The sequence below is a fragment of the Rana temporaria genome, chromosome 5 (genome assembly GCF_905171775.1).
Source record: "Rana temporaria chromosome 5, aRanTem1.1, whole genome shotgun sequence".
In the NCBI taxonomy this organism is placed as follows: Eukaryota; Metazoa; Chordata; class Amphibia; order Anura; family Ranidae; genus Rana; species Rana temporaria.
Genome location: NC_053493.1, coordinates 70,232,223 through 70,248,820, shown reverse-complemented (window position 1 = coordinate 70,248,820; position 16,598 = coordinate 70,232,223). Strand labels below are relative to the sequence as shown.

General features: G+C 46.0%; 1 protein-coding gene across 1 annotated transcript in view; it reads right to left on the bottom strand.

The window, feature by feature from the left end:
- NCAPG2 (non-SMC condensin II complex subunit G2) overlaps positions 1-7,635 on the bottom strand; it is an 85,869-nt gene extending 78,234 nt beyond the window's left edge. The window contains exons 1-2 of the mRNA XM_040352694.1: positions 7,528-7,635; positions 2,885-2,970 (exon numbers count right to left, since the gene is read on the bottom strand). Coding sequence (XP_040208628.1) covers positions 2,885-2,962 — 78 coding nt within the window. The 5' untranslated portion in view covers positions 2,963-2,970; positions 7,528-7,635. The remainder of the gene's footprint in view (positions 1-2,884; positions 2,971-7,527) is intronic.
- Positions 7,636-16,598: the final 8,963 nt, after the last annotated feature.

Here is a 16,598-nt window from a genome sequence, read left to right as displayed (position 1 = left end):
AATGACGTCCAGCCCCATTCACAGACGAATTACGCAAAAACAACGTAAAAAATTCAAAATTTGACGTGGGAACGACGGCCATACTTAACATTGGTACGCCGCACTTACGCCACCATATAGCAGGGGTAACTATACGACGGGAAAAGCCTAACGTAAATGGCGTAAATGTACTGCGTAGGCCGGGCGTACGTTCGTGAATTCGCGTATCTTGCTGATTTACATATTTCGACGCGTAAATCAGCGTACACGGCCCTAGCGGTCAGCGGGAAAATGCAGTTACGATCCGACGGCGTAAGAGACTTACGCCGGTCAGATCTAATAGAAATCTATGCGTAACTGATTCTATGAATCAGGCGCATAGATACGACCGGCCGGACTCAGAGATGCGACGGCGTATCTTGTCTGTGAATCTACCCCACTATATGTGCTAGATTGTATGCTGGGATTTTTGGGCTTTGTACACCTGCTGGGATATTTGGGCTTTGTACTTCCTTTTTGATTTTAAAGCTTTTCTGAAATTCACTGGACTGCATCAAAAACGTGCATGCAGAAAAGTATCTGGAACGCATCCAGACTGCGTTTCTATAGTGTGGACTGGCCCTGAGAGTGCAAAGCTATGGTAAAAGTGATCATTAAAGTAGAACTATAGGCAATACTTAATGTTCCATTTTGGTTAGAGTAAGGGAGGCTTGCAAACTGTTAGATTTTTTTTTTGCCATCTGTGTCCCATTGGAAAGATTTCCCTTCACTTCCTGTCCCATAGCCAAAACAGGAAATGAGAGGAAATCCCTGCAAATTAAGGAAATCCCTTATGTCCCCCCAGTCGCCAAAACCATTTCCCCCACCATTACTGTTCTGGGGACAACCCAAAATTTGGGATTTTCTTTCACATTCAATTATGATGGTAAACAGGACAAATGGAGGATGAATAAATTAATAAAAAGCAGTAGTAAACTCCGCTATCCTGATGCTGCTTTTCATCTAGTTCATTATAAAATTAGTTATTATCAAACATTACCCAGTCGCATATTTCTTATTTTGGTAAACTTTAAAAAAAAAATAAAAAAAATCTTGTTGCGTCAGTCCGCTGATCGCAGTACGATGCCCAGGTTTACTCCCCATGTGACGTCACATGCGGTGTACCGGGAAGTTATGAATGGATCTGCAGTCTTGCGGGCTTTGACAGCAGTGCTGCAGGAAGCAGAAATCAGACACGGCATCCTGTCAATGGACAGCAGGTGTGCTATGAATCAGGGGAGAGATGGGCATGCGCTGGTGATGTCATTACACAGAATGGGACGCATTACAAGAAAACCTCTAAAAGCAACGATCATTAGTGTTTTTTTATGCCGATAAAAAAAAAAAAAAAAATTGGGAGAGAGTTTACTACCACTTTAACTACTTGTCAACCAGCCGCCGGAGTAATACGATCGGCTCGGCTGCGCGAGATCACGTAGCTATACGTCATCTCGCGTTTCAGCCAATAGGGGCGCCCCTGGTGCCGACGCGCGTGGCCGGCGGGTGCAATCACCGCGAGAACTGGGAGCTGTGTGTGTAAACACACAGCTCCCGGTCCTGTCAGGGGGAGAAATGACGGATCGTCTCTACATACAATGTATGAACAGCGATCAGTCATTTCCCCAAGTCAGTCCCACCACCCCCTTCAGTTAGAACACACACAGGGAACATAATTAACCCCTTCCTCGCCCCCTAGCGTTAACCCTTTCCCTGCCATTGGCATTTTTATAGTAATCAATGCATTTTTATAGCACTAATCACTATAAAAATGCCAATGGTCCCAAAAATGTTTCAAAAGTGTCCGCCATAAGGTCGCAGTACCGATAAAAATTGCTGATCGCCGCCATTACTAGTAAAAAAAAAAATATATTAATAAAAATGCCATAAAACTATCCCCTATTTTGTAAACGCTATAACTTTTGTGCAAACCAATCAATAAACGCTTATTGCGATTTTTTTTTACGAAAAATATGTAGAATACTTAGCCTAAACTGAGGAAATTTTTTTTTTTTTTTTTTTTTTTTTTAGATATTTTTGGGGATTTTATTTTTAGAAAAAAAAATATTCTTTTTTTTTTTTTCAAAATTGTCGCTCTAGAAAGCTCTATTTGTGGGGGGGAAAAAAGGACGCAAATTTTGTTTGGGAGCCACGTCGCACGACCGCGCAATTGTCAGTTAAAGAGACGCAGTGGCGAATCGCAAAAAGGGGCCCGGTCATTGACCAGCAAAATGGTCCAGGGCTGAAGTGGCTAACATTAAACAAAACTGAAAAAAAAAAAAAAAAAAAAGAAGATTCGTCTTTAGTTATGCTTTAGAAAGCAAGCACATGCTTGAAAATGCTAAGAGGGTTTTTATCCCAGGTGACACCTATGCTTTACTGTAATGGCACTCCTTGTATGCTGCATTTTTTATTGTACTGTTTGAATCTCTAAAAAACGGACTTCCTACTATAAAAAGAAAAAAAAAATTATATATTATATTTTCATGCCAGTGGATTCAGGTAAGAAACGATTTTTGCACAGGTTCCCAATAACAACCCACACAAGTCTCTCAAGACAGGTCCTCTTTAATGGGTTAATCTCATGAAGAAAAATGTCAAATCTGGATAGCCACAGATGGAAGCATACCACAGAAAAACAAACACTGGGATTCACACTAGCTAAGTATTAAGCCACATTGCTTTCTGTGAAGATCTACAGAGCTGCAATGGAGCCGTTACAAAAAGGGAGACACTGAGAAGCAGATGAATCTGAAGGACAATCCTCACTTCAGGCTATAAAGCAAATCAAGCATTACACTGCAGCTTAAAAACTAAAGGAATACATGCAGAGCTCCAACACAGAGTACACAAATATTAATGGACTTACATGAAGTTGAATGAAATGTAAAAAATCTTGTAACGTATCCTTCCCTGTGGCAAGTAAAAATGCCTCGCGTTTAGACATCGCGACTCCTTAAAAAGGAAAAAAAAGAAAAAGAAAAAAAAGAACGAACCAATAAATACATTTATACAGGTCTGAATAATTAAAAAAAATACACAACATACATATGCAAACATAAGTAATACATTTATATATATTTTTTTTTGGTATAGAGTGGCACAAACTGTTGGCATTATATAAATCCTATACAATAATTATAATACACACACTATGGTGTACATGTTTCTGGCAGGTGTGAAAAATGCTGTAAATATAGAATGCTTACAAATATTTCATATTTTGACTCATCAGTCCAGAGCACCGGCTGACATTTTCCCGCGCCCCAGTTCCTAGGTTTTCATACATAGTTGAGTCACTGAGCCTTGTTTCCACGTCAGTCTTGGTTTTTGGTCACAATTCTTCCAAGACCACTTCTGGCCAGACTTCTCTGGACATGAGATGGGTGTGCATGGGTCCCACTGATGTCATTAGATGGGTGTGCATTGGTCCCACTGATGTCATTAGATGGGTGTGCATGGGTCCCACTGATGTCAAAGGGAAGCAAGCATGACGGGTCTCATCTGCTGCATTGTTTCTTTGGCTGACTATAGCGCCTACAGTCCTCAGCGTGGCCCATTTGTTTGCATGTGTTCAAAAGAACTTCAACAGCACATGCTGAAAGCGATACTAAAGTCTTGTTTCTTGTTTTCCGTTAAAAATAATAAATATATTATACTTGCCTGCTCTGTGTAATGGTTTTGCACAGAGCTACCCAGATCCTCCTCCTCTTAGGTCCCTTGCAAAAGCTCCTAGTCCCTCCATCCTGTCGAGTGCCCCCACAGCAAGTAGCTTTCTATGGGGGCACCCGAGTCGAGCATGTGCAAAGCTTCCTGCTTTGTACACATGCAGTAGGGAGCACGCGTGAAGCCATAATGCTTCACTACCAGGTTCCATTACCGGCAATGGCGGCAGCAGCCCCTGACAGCTGATGGAAACATCACTGGACTCCAGGACAGGCAAGTGTCCCATTATTAAAAGTCAGCAGTGTGTAGCTGCAGGATTTTAATTTTTGCAGGGGTGGACAGACCTCCTCTTTAACTATAATTATTTTCCCCAATAGAATAGAGGGTAAAAATGTCCAACAGGATTGGCGATGCCACTCAGTGCACATCCTGCCCCTTGTATGTGTTCTTTGATGAACCAATCGAGGGCGAATACTGCTGTGAGAGATGTCAGCTAGTTGTTTCCTTGGAAGCCCAGATCAAGAAAACAAGGTGGTAACACTGCGCAGCATCAACAACCTGGAAAGGAGTTTAGACATTACCCAGCAGGTGGTGGCGAGGGTCAGCATAGAGGAGGTTGGAGACATGAAGGCACAGGAGCCAGATGTAGGTAGCTGGGCGACAGCTAGGACGGGTAGAGGGAAGAGCGCTAGGGAGGCATGTTCTGAGTTGGTACACCCCAACAAATATGCCAAGTTGCATGATGCTGGGGATATAAGCTCACGGGTGGCAGTGCTGGAGCAGACACCCTCCCCTAGCTGCCAACAAAAAGGTGACTCTAGTAAGGAGGGGGGCAGAAATGCAGGAAAGGTTAGACAGGAATCCTTTCCAACTTCCGGCAGTCCGGGCTGCGGCCTGTGATGTCAGCGTGGGGCTCCCTCCTCCAGGCCAGTAGGAGAGAGGAGCAGGCCTTGCGCATGCGCAGTAGGGTTCCCGGGATGAAGTCAAAAGACTACACTGCCGGGTACCCTTACCCGCAATGGCTGCAGCAGCACCCGACAGCTCATGCAAACATCAGCTGCGGTGCCGACATCGCTCCACTCCAGGACAGGTAAGTGGCCTATTATTAAAAGCCAGCCTCTGCAGTATGTGTAGCTGCTGTTTTTTAATTTTATCGGTCGACCTCTAGACAATATAGTAAAGTAATAATGTGCAAAGAGATTAAAGCGGAGGTCCGCCGATTTTTTTTTAATTAAAAGCCAGCAGCTACAAATACTGCAGCTGCTGACCTTTAATATTTGTACACTTACACTTACCTGTCCAGGGCACCCGCGATATTGGCAGCCGAAGCCGATCTGTCCGTTGGCTCTCGGCTGCTGCCACCGACATCCTCGGTAAGGCAATCAGCAAGAGAAGCCTCGCGGCTTCAGTTCATAGTTCCGTACTGCGCACGCGAGAGTCGCACTGCACTGTCCTTACTGCTCCCTGTCTTCTGGGACCTGTGTGTCTCCCAGAAGACAGCGGGGGGAGGACAGAGTAGGCGGCAGAAGTGGCGTAGGTCACCGCAATGGTCTATAAGTCACGTGACATGTGACGCAACGCATAGGGGGGGATTCTAGTGACGACATCAATAGTGTTTTGTACACACCAGATGCGGAGTGAGGAGATATACATGACTGAGTGTCTTTTTGCACTGTGTGCTTCTGCCTAAATGTGAGTGGAATCATCTGCACCATAGAAGCTGTTTTCTGGATTCAGTACTGCACAATGATCCGTTTTCTTCCTTCCTACATGTTAGAATCACACAATTTTATATGAGCACCATCCAACATTGGAAACAACAGAGGTAAGTGAGCTATAGCTGAATACTGTGTCCAGGACTGAAGCTCACCAACACTGACAATTAGTGAGTCCTAAGTGTAAGGTTCACAGCCTTTATACTCTTAGGTGGGTTTTTCTCATAGCGTCTCGTTTTCAGAGCAATTCTATGTACTCTTGCACTTTCTCATCATTACAGGCTGCTATTTATATGCTTTTATTCACCATTACGGATTTACTGTAATGGTGAACTTACACTTTAAAAGCGTTATTTTTCATCAGATATTCTCATTGTGTGTACTGGGCTTTAGTTGAGATGCCAGCACCTAGACCCAAAGCCAACTAAAGAATCGGCTTAGGTGAGGGCTGCAGCTTCTCTTAAAGAGGAAGTAAAATTTCCCTTAGACCCCTTTCACACTAAAGCGTTTTAGCATTAAAAATAGCGCTATTAAAACGCTCATAAAACGCTCTCCGGGCATCTCAATGGACCCTTTCACACCGAGTCCTGCAAGCAGAATCTTTGAAAAAAGCTTTTGGGCGCTGAAAAAAACGCTCCAAAAACGCCCCTCTCCATTGAGATGAATTGAAAGCGCTGTAAAAACGCCTTACCCTTTCACACTGAGGCACTGCAAAAACTTTAGGGTCTTAGCGGTGCTTTACCAGCACATTGGGATTGCAGATGAGGCTTTGCTCGAATAACACTCGAAAAATGCCCCAGTGTGAGAGAGGCCTTACTGACTTCTACCTATAGGTAAGCCTATAAAGGTAGGTAGTGTAAAGGTTTCCTGAATGTGCACCATTTAGGAGATATTTACATTAAATGCAACCAGTGACATCACTGGCACATGTGCTCTGAAGGAACAGCCAGCCGTACCGTTCCTTCAGAGCCATGTGCCCCGTGAACGGTGGCTCCCGCGCGCATGCACAGGACTGACATCATCACAGCTATGGCCAGTCACAGAGCTGGAGCCTGCGAACTCGGAAGCAAGATGGGAGCCCCTGCATCTCTGACACAGCTTCATTATAACTTTACCTCGGCAGAGAATGCCCTAGACCTTCTAGGCATGCGTAGTGTTGACATCACGCCAGCTGATCAAGCGATCACATGGAGTGAGGTTACGTCCTGCACATGTGCAGATCGTCTAAGGCAGGGGTCTCCAAATATTCTAAACAAAGGGCCGGTTTATTGTCCTTCAGACTCTTGAAGGGCCGGACTTTGGCCAGCGGGAGTAGAAATGTTCCTGGCATCGTTGTTAGTGAACATTTGGTATTAGGGAGGGGGGGAATAGTGCCTCATTGCTGGTATCATAGGGAGTAATAGTGCTCTATTAGTGGTGTCAGTGGGAGAAATGGTGCTCCATTGTCGGTGTCAGAATAATGTCTCGTATCAGTGGGAGGGATAGTGCCCCAAGGGCCAGATAAAGGCAAGCAAAGGGCCACATCCGGCCCTTGGGCCAGTTTGGAGACCACTGGTCTAAGGCATTATCCAACAGAACACCAGCACTGCACACAGCCAATCGCAGGCAGCGTGTGTATGTGCAGCTGTAGGTGGGGAAATGCCTCACTGCCTATGATTGGAGGTGTGCAGTGACGGCTTAGATCCAAACACGTCTGAGACTATCACTATTGAGATTTCACCTGACGCCTCTCCGAGAACCCTTTACCCGTCAGGGAGTGATGGCAACTCTCCACCCACAACACTCAGAAATAGACACCCTTTCCTCCAGTAGGGTGGAAGCCCGGGCAGGTCTCAGGGTCAGTCTGTGCCCAGGTGATATTTGCCAGCTGGACATCCACTATAATGTCCTGGGGGCATACACACACTGCTTAGAAGTGATCACATGTTGGTAGAGATGATCATTCATGATGGAGGTCAGCCTGGAATGACTTCCTGGGACTTCTAGTCCTTGTGTCTCTCTGACCAATGCAGAGCAGCAGTGTGACTAGAAGGGTGAAATCCCCATCACACCACAAGCCGCTCAGCCTGCAGCCATGAGACGCTCCCCCGCCTCTACAGATCACCACAACACTCCATCCCCCGGCACTTACCGTTCTATATAACGATCCCTTCCGCAGTCACTTCCCGCCCGCACGGTAATTTAAATTTTACAATACCCGCCCGACAGCGACACGCCGGAAATACGTCACTACGTGCCCGGAAAAAACAATCCGCCTACTGAGCTCCTGCGTTCCCTGGTTCCCATGGCTACTTCCTAATGATCACTGCGCATGTGCGTGTGTCTGGCCATGTTAAGTGGGGGTCAGCACACGAAACAATCCGTGAAGTGAAAGGCATTGATCACATCCACTTCAAACCGAGACCGACTCTGACGTTTCTCTCTTACCTGTGCAATCTGCATCTTTTATTGTTTTTTATCTTGAAAATCACTATATATATATATATATATATATATATATATATATATATATATATATATATATAGTGATATATATATATATATATATATATAGTGATAATATATATATATATATATATATATATATATATAGTGATTTTCAAGATAAAAAACAATAAAAGATGCAGATTGCACAGGTAAGATACATTTATATATATATATATATATATATATATATATATATATATATATATATAGCACATTTTATATAAATATATATATATATTTTAGCAGATGCCCTGGGGAATAATATAGTCAATGTTGCGATTTTCTTTTGTCAAGTGATATTAGTTTCTCAATGCAAATCTTCAGGGAAAAAAAAATACACTTTAACGGCTTAGCGACTGCCCCACGCAAATATACTGCATCAGGGTGGCCGCTCAGTGCCAGATCACGTACCTAGTACGCGATTTGACACTTCTGGGTCTGGGGCGCTCTCTAATTGTGCACAGCAGGAGCCAATCGTCGGGACCAGCGAACCCGATGTCTGCCGGGAGCCTCCGATCATTCTGGAGATCAAGGAAAAGGACAGTTTCACACTGAGGAGTTTTTCAGGCGCTTTTGTGCTAAAAACAGCGCCTGAAAAACGCCTCCTCTGAAATCACAGTGTGAGGGGCGCTACGCTGGCAGGACGTTAAAAAAAGTCCTGCAGGCAGCATCTTAGGGGCGGTGGAGGAGTGGTGTATACACCGATCCTCCACCACTCCTGCCCATTGAAATAAATGGGCAGCAATGCCGAAGTGCCTGCAAAGCGATTCGGCAGCTGCGATACACAGGCGCATTTAAACCTTTTTTCGGCCACTAGCAGGATGCTTTTAACCCTATATACCGCCGCTAAAACTAGCAACGTTTTACCATCAACACCCCCCCGCCCCAGCATAAAAGCAGCTTTAGAGCATGAAATATCAAACACGAGATCCCATTTGGGGTGTCGGAGAGGTGGAGATTTTCTAGAAATCTATCCTTTTTATAGATCCATATGTTTGATCTGGTATATGCATTGAATTATTTAATATTTAGGATATTATTGCGTGATTTATGAATTCCTTGATATATGGAGTAATTTTTTTTAGATCTAAATTATTATTTTAGATATTTTTATTCTTTTTACTTATTTGTATTTCCTTTCTCTTTTGATTGATGCTATGTCTATAGACGAGCTGGATGACGAGAGGAAATATAAAAAGGGAATATTCGATATAAGATGTATGTTTACATTTTTACAAATGTCTTTGATGTATCTCCCGCAATTTTTATTTTATTTTATTGTATTTTCTCCTTGTATTGGAAATTAAACTTGAATGAAAAAAAAAGAAATATGAAACACGGCAGCAATAAATGTTGTAGACACTCTCTACTCATTATGCAAGCATTTGTACTTGGTCACTATGTTAGAGAAGAAGAGATGATGCCAATTTTATTGTGGAAACATGTCATCAGATATAGGTCATATGAACGATGAGTTGGTGCATATACTTAAAGCGGAACTTCAGTCATTTTTTTCATCTTTCCATCTATTAAATCCTCTGCCCTTGTTGTTTTAATTTTGGATAGTAAAACATTTTTTTTTTTGACAGTAAGTACCTTATACAGCCCACTTCCTGTTTCTTGTCTGGTCATTAGCCTAGGCTTATGACATCATGCACAGCTCTCTCCCTCACTCTTGTAAGAGTTTGCCAGGAAGGGAGGGGTGATGAGCCATAGGAGGGCAAATGAGAGCTGCAGAGATGGAGGTGTGCCTCTGTGTAAATCCAGGAAGTGAACAGACAGCAGCTGCACTCAGTTAAAATGGTTGCAGCCAGACTCAGTGGAGGGAAATTTCTGCAGCATATTTGGCAAGTACAGAATCACAGTATATATAAAATAATATGCAAAGTTGTTGGAGGGAAGCTTCAGAATGGCAAAGATGTTTTCATTACAAATTATGTGAGCAGACTGCAGTTTCACTTTAATAATGTGTTACAGGTGTCTCTCTGCCACTCAGAAACTCACTCAACTTTTCATTATACAGCGGACGTACCACATACTTCTCAAAAACGTTTTGACTGGCAGAGGAGAGATACCCCCTTATGTTTAGGCTGCATTCACACCTGAGCGACAAAACGCCCGACGCCGGACGCTTCTGCCGCTAGAGGGGAGAATTCCCATTGCTGTCTATGGAGATGGTTCACATCTCATAGACGCCGAACGCCTGTCGCCTGAAAAAAAGTCCCGGACCCTTTTTTTCAGGCGACAGTGGCGTTTTCCCATTGACAGCAATGGGAAGACTTTTGAAAGGAAAAAAAAAAAAAAACGAAAGTTTCATAATCGCGGCAAAATACGCCGCTACCGCCGAACGCGCCTGTCGCTCAGGTGTGAATGGACTCTTACACTGTGATTTGATAACGGCACACGGATACACAGGATGTGGAGATGCCTAAAACGAACCAGGTACCATAAATATGTATTTTACGGCTACTTTGTGACTGGACCCTAAAATTTGCAAACTAGGTTGGCTTGATGAAAAAACTCTTTACTCCTCCTGTATATACAGAGACCCTTTGCTTGATATTTTTTTTGTTTAAAAGCTTATAACTCAGAAGTGGGTCTCTCCTGCCCCCCCCCCACATTCCTTATGGGTAAAAACAGTTACGGTAATGAAGTCCTGAGCCGGGAACGTTTAAAGCGGGGTTCCGGGCATAATTTTTTTTTGTTGCAAGCTAAAATTAATCACATTAAATAGTCCCTAAAACATATTGGGGTAGATTTAAAGAGCAATTGCGTCTGCGTAACCATAGTTACGCAGCGCAATTGCTTACCTGCGCCGGCGTTAGGAATGCTCCTGATTCAGGAACCTTGTTACGCCGACTGCAGCCTAAGAAATCACTGGCATAAGGCTCCTTATGCCAGTCATATCGTAGGCTGCATTCTTACGTTGGCCGCTAGGGGGCGTTCCCATTGTGGTCAGCGTATAGTATGCAAATTGCATACTAACGCCGATTCACAACCCTACGCGAGCCCTGCGTACGCAGTTTACGTAGTTTGCGTACGTCGGGTTTCGCGTAAGGCTGCTCCTGCTAATAGCAGGGGCAGCCAATGCTACGTATACCCGTCGTTCCCGCATCGCAAAGTTTAAATTTTACATCGTTTGCGTAAGTGAATCGTGAATGGCGCTGGACGCCATTCACGTTCACTTTGAAGCAAATGACGTCCTTGCGACGTCATTTGCCGCAATGCACGTCAGGAAAGCTTCCCGACGGAGCATGCGCACTACGTTCGGCGCGGGAACGCGCCTAATTTAAATGATCCACGCCCCCTACGGGATCATTTAAATTACGCGCCCTTACGCCGGGCTTTTTTGAGGAGCGCCCACGCAAATTACGTGGCTACTGCTTCGTGAATGAAGCGTAGCGCAAATAATTTGCGGGGGCGCAGGGCAAAAACGGGACGCTGCGCCTCCGTAAGGAGTGCGCAGCGGTACCTGAATCTACCCCACTAATAGCTCCCCAATCATTCCAGAAATCATTGCAAACACTTGCCTTATATCCTCCAGCTCATGTTGTGGCCGTATCCATCATATGTGTGGGCATGTGAAAGCCAGTTCCTTTTTCTTCCTGGTTTTCAGGGAGAGGTGCATGCTGGGCGATTTTTAGGCACAGTAATTCCCAGAGACTCCTGGGAAATGAGTGTCATCATTTCCCAGGAGGTAATGGGGTCTTAGGACAGGAAGTTGAACCACCTAGGACTAGGAAGTAGGCAGATTACGTTGTTTTTTTTTTTTTTTTTTTTTTTTTTTTTACATTAAAGGCAAGCTGTTCATTTTTAGGGTGGAACTCCGCTTTAATGTACCAACATAGAGGATCTCCTGGAAAATTCATAAAACGATGGGATGACTGCTTAGACATACCAGGTGTAGCTCCTCCCGAATTAATTAGAGACATGCTTATGGGCTGATTTGTAAGGACTAATGTATTAGGACATTGATCTCTCTCCAACCATGCATTTCATAAAACAATTGATGACAAACACACGGTTTCAGGGGTTTGAACTTTAACATTATTGTATACCTAGGTTGGCACATATAATGTAGTTACAGTTCATTGTAGGCGTAGATGGTTGACCCTTACGGAGCTTTGAAGAAAATATGATTCTATATTCATTTAAAGATGAGGGCACAGTGGGCTCCATTCACAAAGTGGTATCTTACCACATCCAAGTGTGCGGTAAGATACCACACAGCGTTTTTTAAAAAGTTTTTTGGCATTCATTAAAAAAACGCTACTAAAATACTGCATTAGTTAGTTTGTGAAAATATGCAGTATTTTAGTAATGAAAGCCTGCAGTAATTTATGGCCAGCGGGGTCTGGTATGGATCTTGTAGAAAAAAACACAACCCCCTTATAGCGCTGCAACAATGTGAAGCAAAACACAGTGCAATCTGTGAAATATAGTGTACAGTACCCAGTGCTGCTGCCAACCACTTGGAAAATGGGCAAAGAGACACAAAAACAAAAGAAGCAGCGCTTGATGGGTAGAATAATAGCACTTTATAGTCTACCGTCTCTTCCTCCTCCCGTGACGCTGTATGTAACTCGCCGACCACCTGACCTGCTGACGCGGCCGCTTCGTAACATCAGCAGCCTAGTGTTTGGGCTTGCCCGTCTGTCAATACCGCGGCGGTGCTGGGGATTCCCTTCCCTTTGGCTCCCCTTAGACACCTGGGATCGCCTGTCACCACACCACGCTTTACCTCCCTATACACCACGGCAGTGTGGAGTGTTCCCCGCGATTGTGTGCCCTCACCTGTTCCCTCCGGCCAACTGTTTTTTAACCGCAGTGTTGCATCCATCCATCAGCAACATCAGAGTGGTACTGGGGGGGTTTCCCGTTGAGGTGTGTCTCCAGTGGCTCAAATCAACTGAGTCCCGTTTGAAGCCATCTGTCACTGCAAGATCTCCATCCATCTGAGGTACTGTGTGCAACTTTTTCATCAGTGATTTGCCACCTGTCCTGGTGTGTAGCTTTGCAATTTATCCACAGCGTGACATATGTATTAATCATTCCATCACAGCACTCTCATTGTGGACTTGTCGTTTTATCACATTTTATTTCATATGACATTGAGGGCCAAATTCTCAAAAGAGATACGCAGACTTAACTCAATTTTTCTAAATTTACACGGCGCGTATATTTGCGCACGATCGTCAAAACGACTTAAGCAAACATTTCCGTATTTTCAGCCGTACTTAAATTAGTTACACCTGCGCATTCCCGGGCGCAAATTACGCTAGGCTCGCCGCTGTTTTTGATAGGCAAAGATGCAAATGAGGGAGTTAGGGCGATTCTCAGAATTAAGTGTGTTTGCCGTATTTTCCGCCCTGTGCGCACCTGTTAGTTTTTCTGACTAAATTTCCACATTATAAAACCAGCCCTAATTTTACACATGCTGTGGAAGGGTTTGCTGAAGGTAGTGACTAGAGGTTAGAGCTCTAGTTGTGAAGGTTTTTGTTTAAAAATGCCAGGACCAGCGATGATTTTGACGGCACTTGCTGCCTTACAGGCACAAAGGAGGAGGAGGGCACAGAGGAGGAGGATGAGGGCACAGGCGCGAGTTTATCGTCCACGGCATGATATTTGGCAAATGCCAGCTTATGAGGTGATTGGCAACTACCGTTTTGATAGGGAGGCCATCCTGGAGATCACCCAACTCCTTCATGAGGATCTAATCGCCCCAACCCTACGTTCCCATGCCCTGACACCTCTTGAAAAAGTGATGGCAACCCTCCATTTTTTATAGAGTGGCTCATTCCAGCGAGCATCTGGAGGTGTGGCTGGGATGGTGCAGTCAACCATGAGCAAATGTCTACATCAGGTGGTCCCTGCCATACTGCGGCGCATGAGGAACCAGTTTGTCATGCCCACCCAGGAGGACCAGCGTGTGCAAGCAATGACAGACTTTTATAATATTGCTGGCTTTCCTAAGACCATCGGGGCGATAGACTGCACCCATGTGGCACTACAGCCCCCCCATGATACTGAACACCTGTTGAGAAATAGGAAAGGCTGGCATTCGATAAATGTACAGGTTATCGTAGATGCACATGGCCTCATCTGGCACGTTTGTGCCAAGTTTCCCGGCTCGTGCCATGATAGTTACATCCTAAGGCAGACCAAGATCTACAGAGACTTTGAGATGAACGTTTATGGAGACAGCTGGCTGATTGGTGAGTGACATTGGTGTCAGGTATGCCCCCCCCATGATGCAGACATCACAAGGGGCACATGCATGACTAATATCCTCCTGTCTTTTCCCTTACAGGTGACTCAGGATATGCCTTGGGACCCCACCTGATGACCCCCTTTAGGAACCCCCAAACACCCGGAGAACGAAAATTCAATGAGGTGCACATCCAGACCCGGGCTATAGTAGAGCGGACTTTTGGCCTGCTAAAGTCAAGATTCAGATGCCTTGACAAGACTGGGGGTACACTATTGTATTCCCCAGACTTTGTATGCCAAATTATTGGGGCATGTTGCATACTGCACAATTTTGCTTTAAGAAGGGGCATGCATGTGGAGATATGTCCTGACCTAACCCCCCACCCAGGCAATCCCCCCCCCCCAAACCCCTCTACCCGGTCTGCTGAGGGCCAGGCAATCAGGAGACAACTGTCTGAAGGCATCTTTGCCCAGTAAATGGATCCTAATTATATTTTTGTTTTTGCTTTGCCCAGAACAAATCACAGAGATTATGTGACCTTTAAATCTTTACTTTGCTAAATAAATGCACATTACTTATATGCCAATGAGAATGTTTTTTTTTTGTTACAAAACGCACATTAATTATCTCACAATGAGAATGCATGAATGCACGTCACTGTGGTCCCTAGCACAGACACATCACATGCACATCGAATTGGATTAGATCCAAGTACCCCCCCCCTTTGGTACTTGGGAGCAGTAACGCCCCGCCACGGCTCCAATTATGTCACTGTGCATTCATACACCATTCAGGAACCTAGGATGACTTCTCCCTGGTCCTGGGGATCCCTACTCCACCAAAACTGAGGGTGACACCCTTATGTTTTCAGGAATGCCACCCCCCCACATTCACACATCATTCACACACATAAACCAAATCATAAGTACAGTGTAAAAAAAAAGTAAAAAAAAAAAAAAAAAGTACCCCTGCAAATTAAGGATGTTGCCGAGTGCTCCTTCTGGGCTGCCCACGGCCACGGGCACGGGCACGGTCACGGGCACGGGCACGGCCACGGGGACGGCCACGGCCGACTGGGGGATCTTCACGGGGGGGGTGTCTGTGCAGGGGAGGGAGTATTTTCAGGGGGGGGGTCTGTGCAGGGGAGGGAGTATTTTCAGGGGGGGACTGTGCAGGGGAGGGAGTATTTTGAGGGGGGGGACTGTACAGGGGAGGAAGCAGCCTCCCCTGGTGTCTGTCCTCCTGCTGGCCTTCCCTCCAAGGCAACGGCTATCCTTGTCAGACAGGAAGTAATGTCAGCCGTATTGGCCTGCACAGCCCGGGTATTGGCCTGCACAGCCTGGGTGAGGGCAGTCACCTCCTGGGCCACACCTGTTGTGGCGTTCCTCAGGTCCCACAAACAGGTGATGACCCCCACGGAGTTGGTGGCCACGTCACCCAGTGACTCCCTCATTGCACCCAGGCTGCGCTCCACCTTGGTCATTGTTTTTTGGATTGCAGACAGACTGCGGGTCTGCCGGACATTGTCCCTCAACAGACTGACCGGCAGACGCACCAACCCCCCCCTGTTTTCCGGGGTCGGCATCCTACTTGCCCCTGAGGCTTGTGGCCTTGGAGGAGGAGTTGGAGTGAGCCATGGGTGCTGCTGCATGTTGGAGGAGGGTTGGAAGGGGCGACCCATGATGGTGGCCTGACTGCTGGGCGCCTGTGGGGTTCCCTCAGGGGATGATTCAAAGGTCATATCTTGGCCCATCATTATTTCCTGCCCAATCAGAATATTGTCATCTTCCTCCCCCTCATCCTCCTCCCACTCAACATCCAAATTAGGGGAGTTGTGGGCACTCCCCTCCCATGGCGAATCCTGCCCTTCTTGGGACTCTGCATGAGCCTGTCTTGGGGGTGGTGCAGCAGCCTGCCCTGATGGGCCAGCAACCTCCTGACCTGATGGGCCTGCCACCTCCTGGGCTGATGGGCCTGCCACCTCCTGGGCTGATGGGGCTGCCACCTCCTGGGCTGATGGGGCTGCCACCTCCTGGGCTGATGGGGCTGCAACCTCCTGGGCTGATGGGGCTGCAACCTCCTGGGCTGATGGGGCTGCAACCTCCTGGCCATCTGGGGAGGACACAAAACAATCACAGGTTGTTGGATCCACACACTTGGCACATCTTCCCTTCCCCCACCCACACATGCTAATCACCAGATAGAAATTGTAAAAAATTACCTGTCCTCATAAGAGGATCATTGTCAAAGCCAGGCAGGCCCACCACCTGCTGTGGGTGGAAACACTGGGCCACTGCCCATTCCTCCTCACTCATCCTGACTGGGCAGGGTCCCCCTCCTCCAGTGCCCCTGGTATGGGCATGCAGCGTTGCCAGCTTGTTCCGGGACACGCTCCTCAAGTCATTTATTTTTTTTTGAACTCCAGCGATGGTCCTGGTCTCCCCCCCCCCCCCGCCGCATTGATCCGATCGGTGATCTTTTGAAGGATCTCCTTCCTCCTGGCC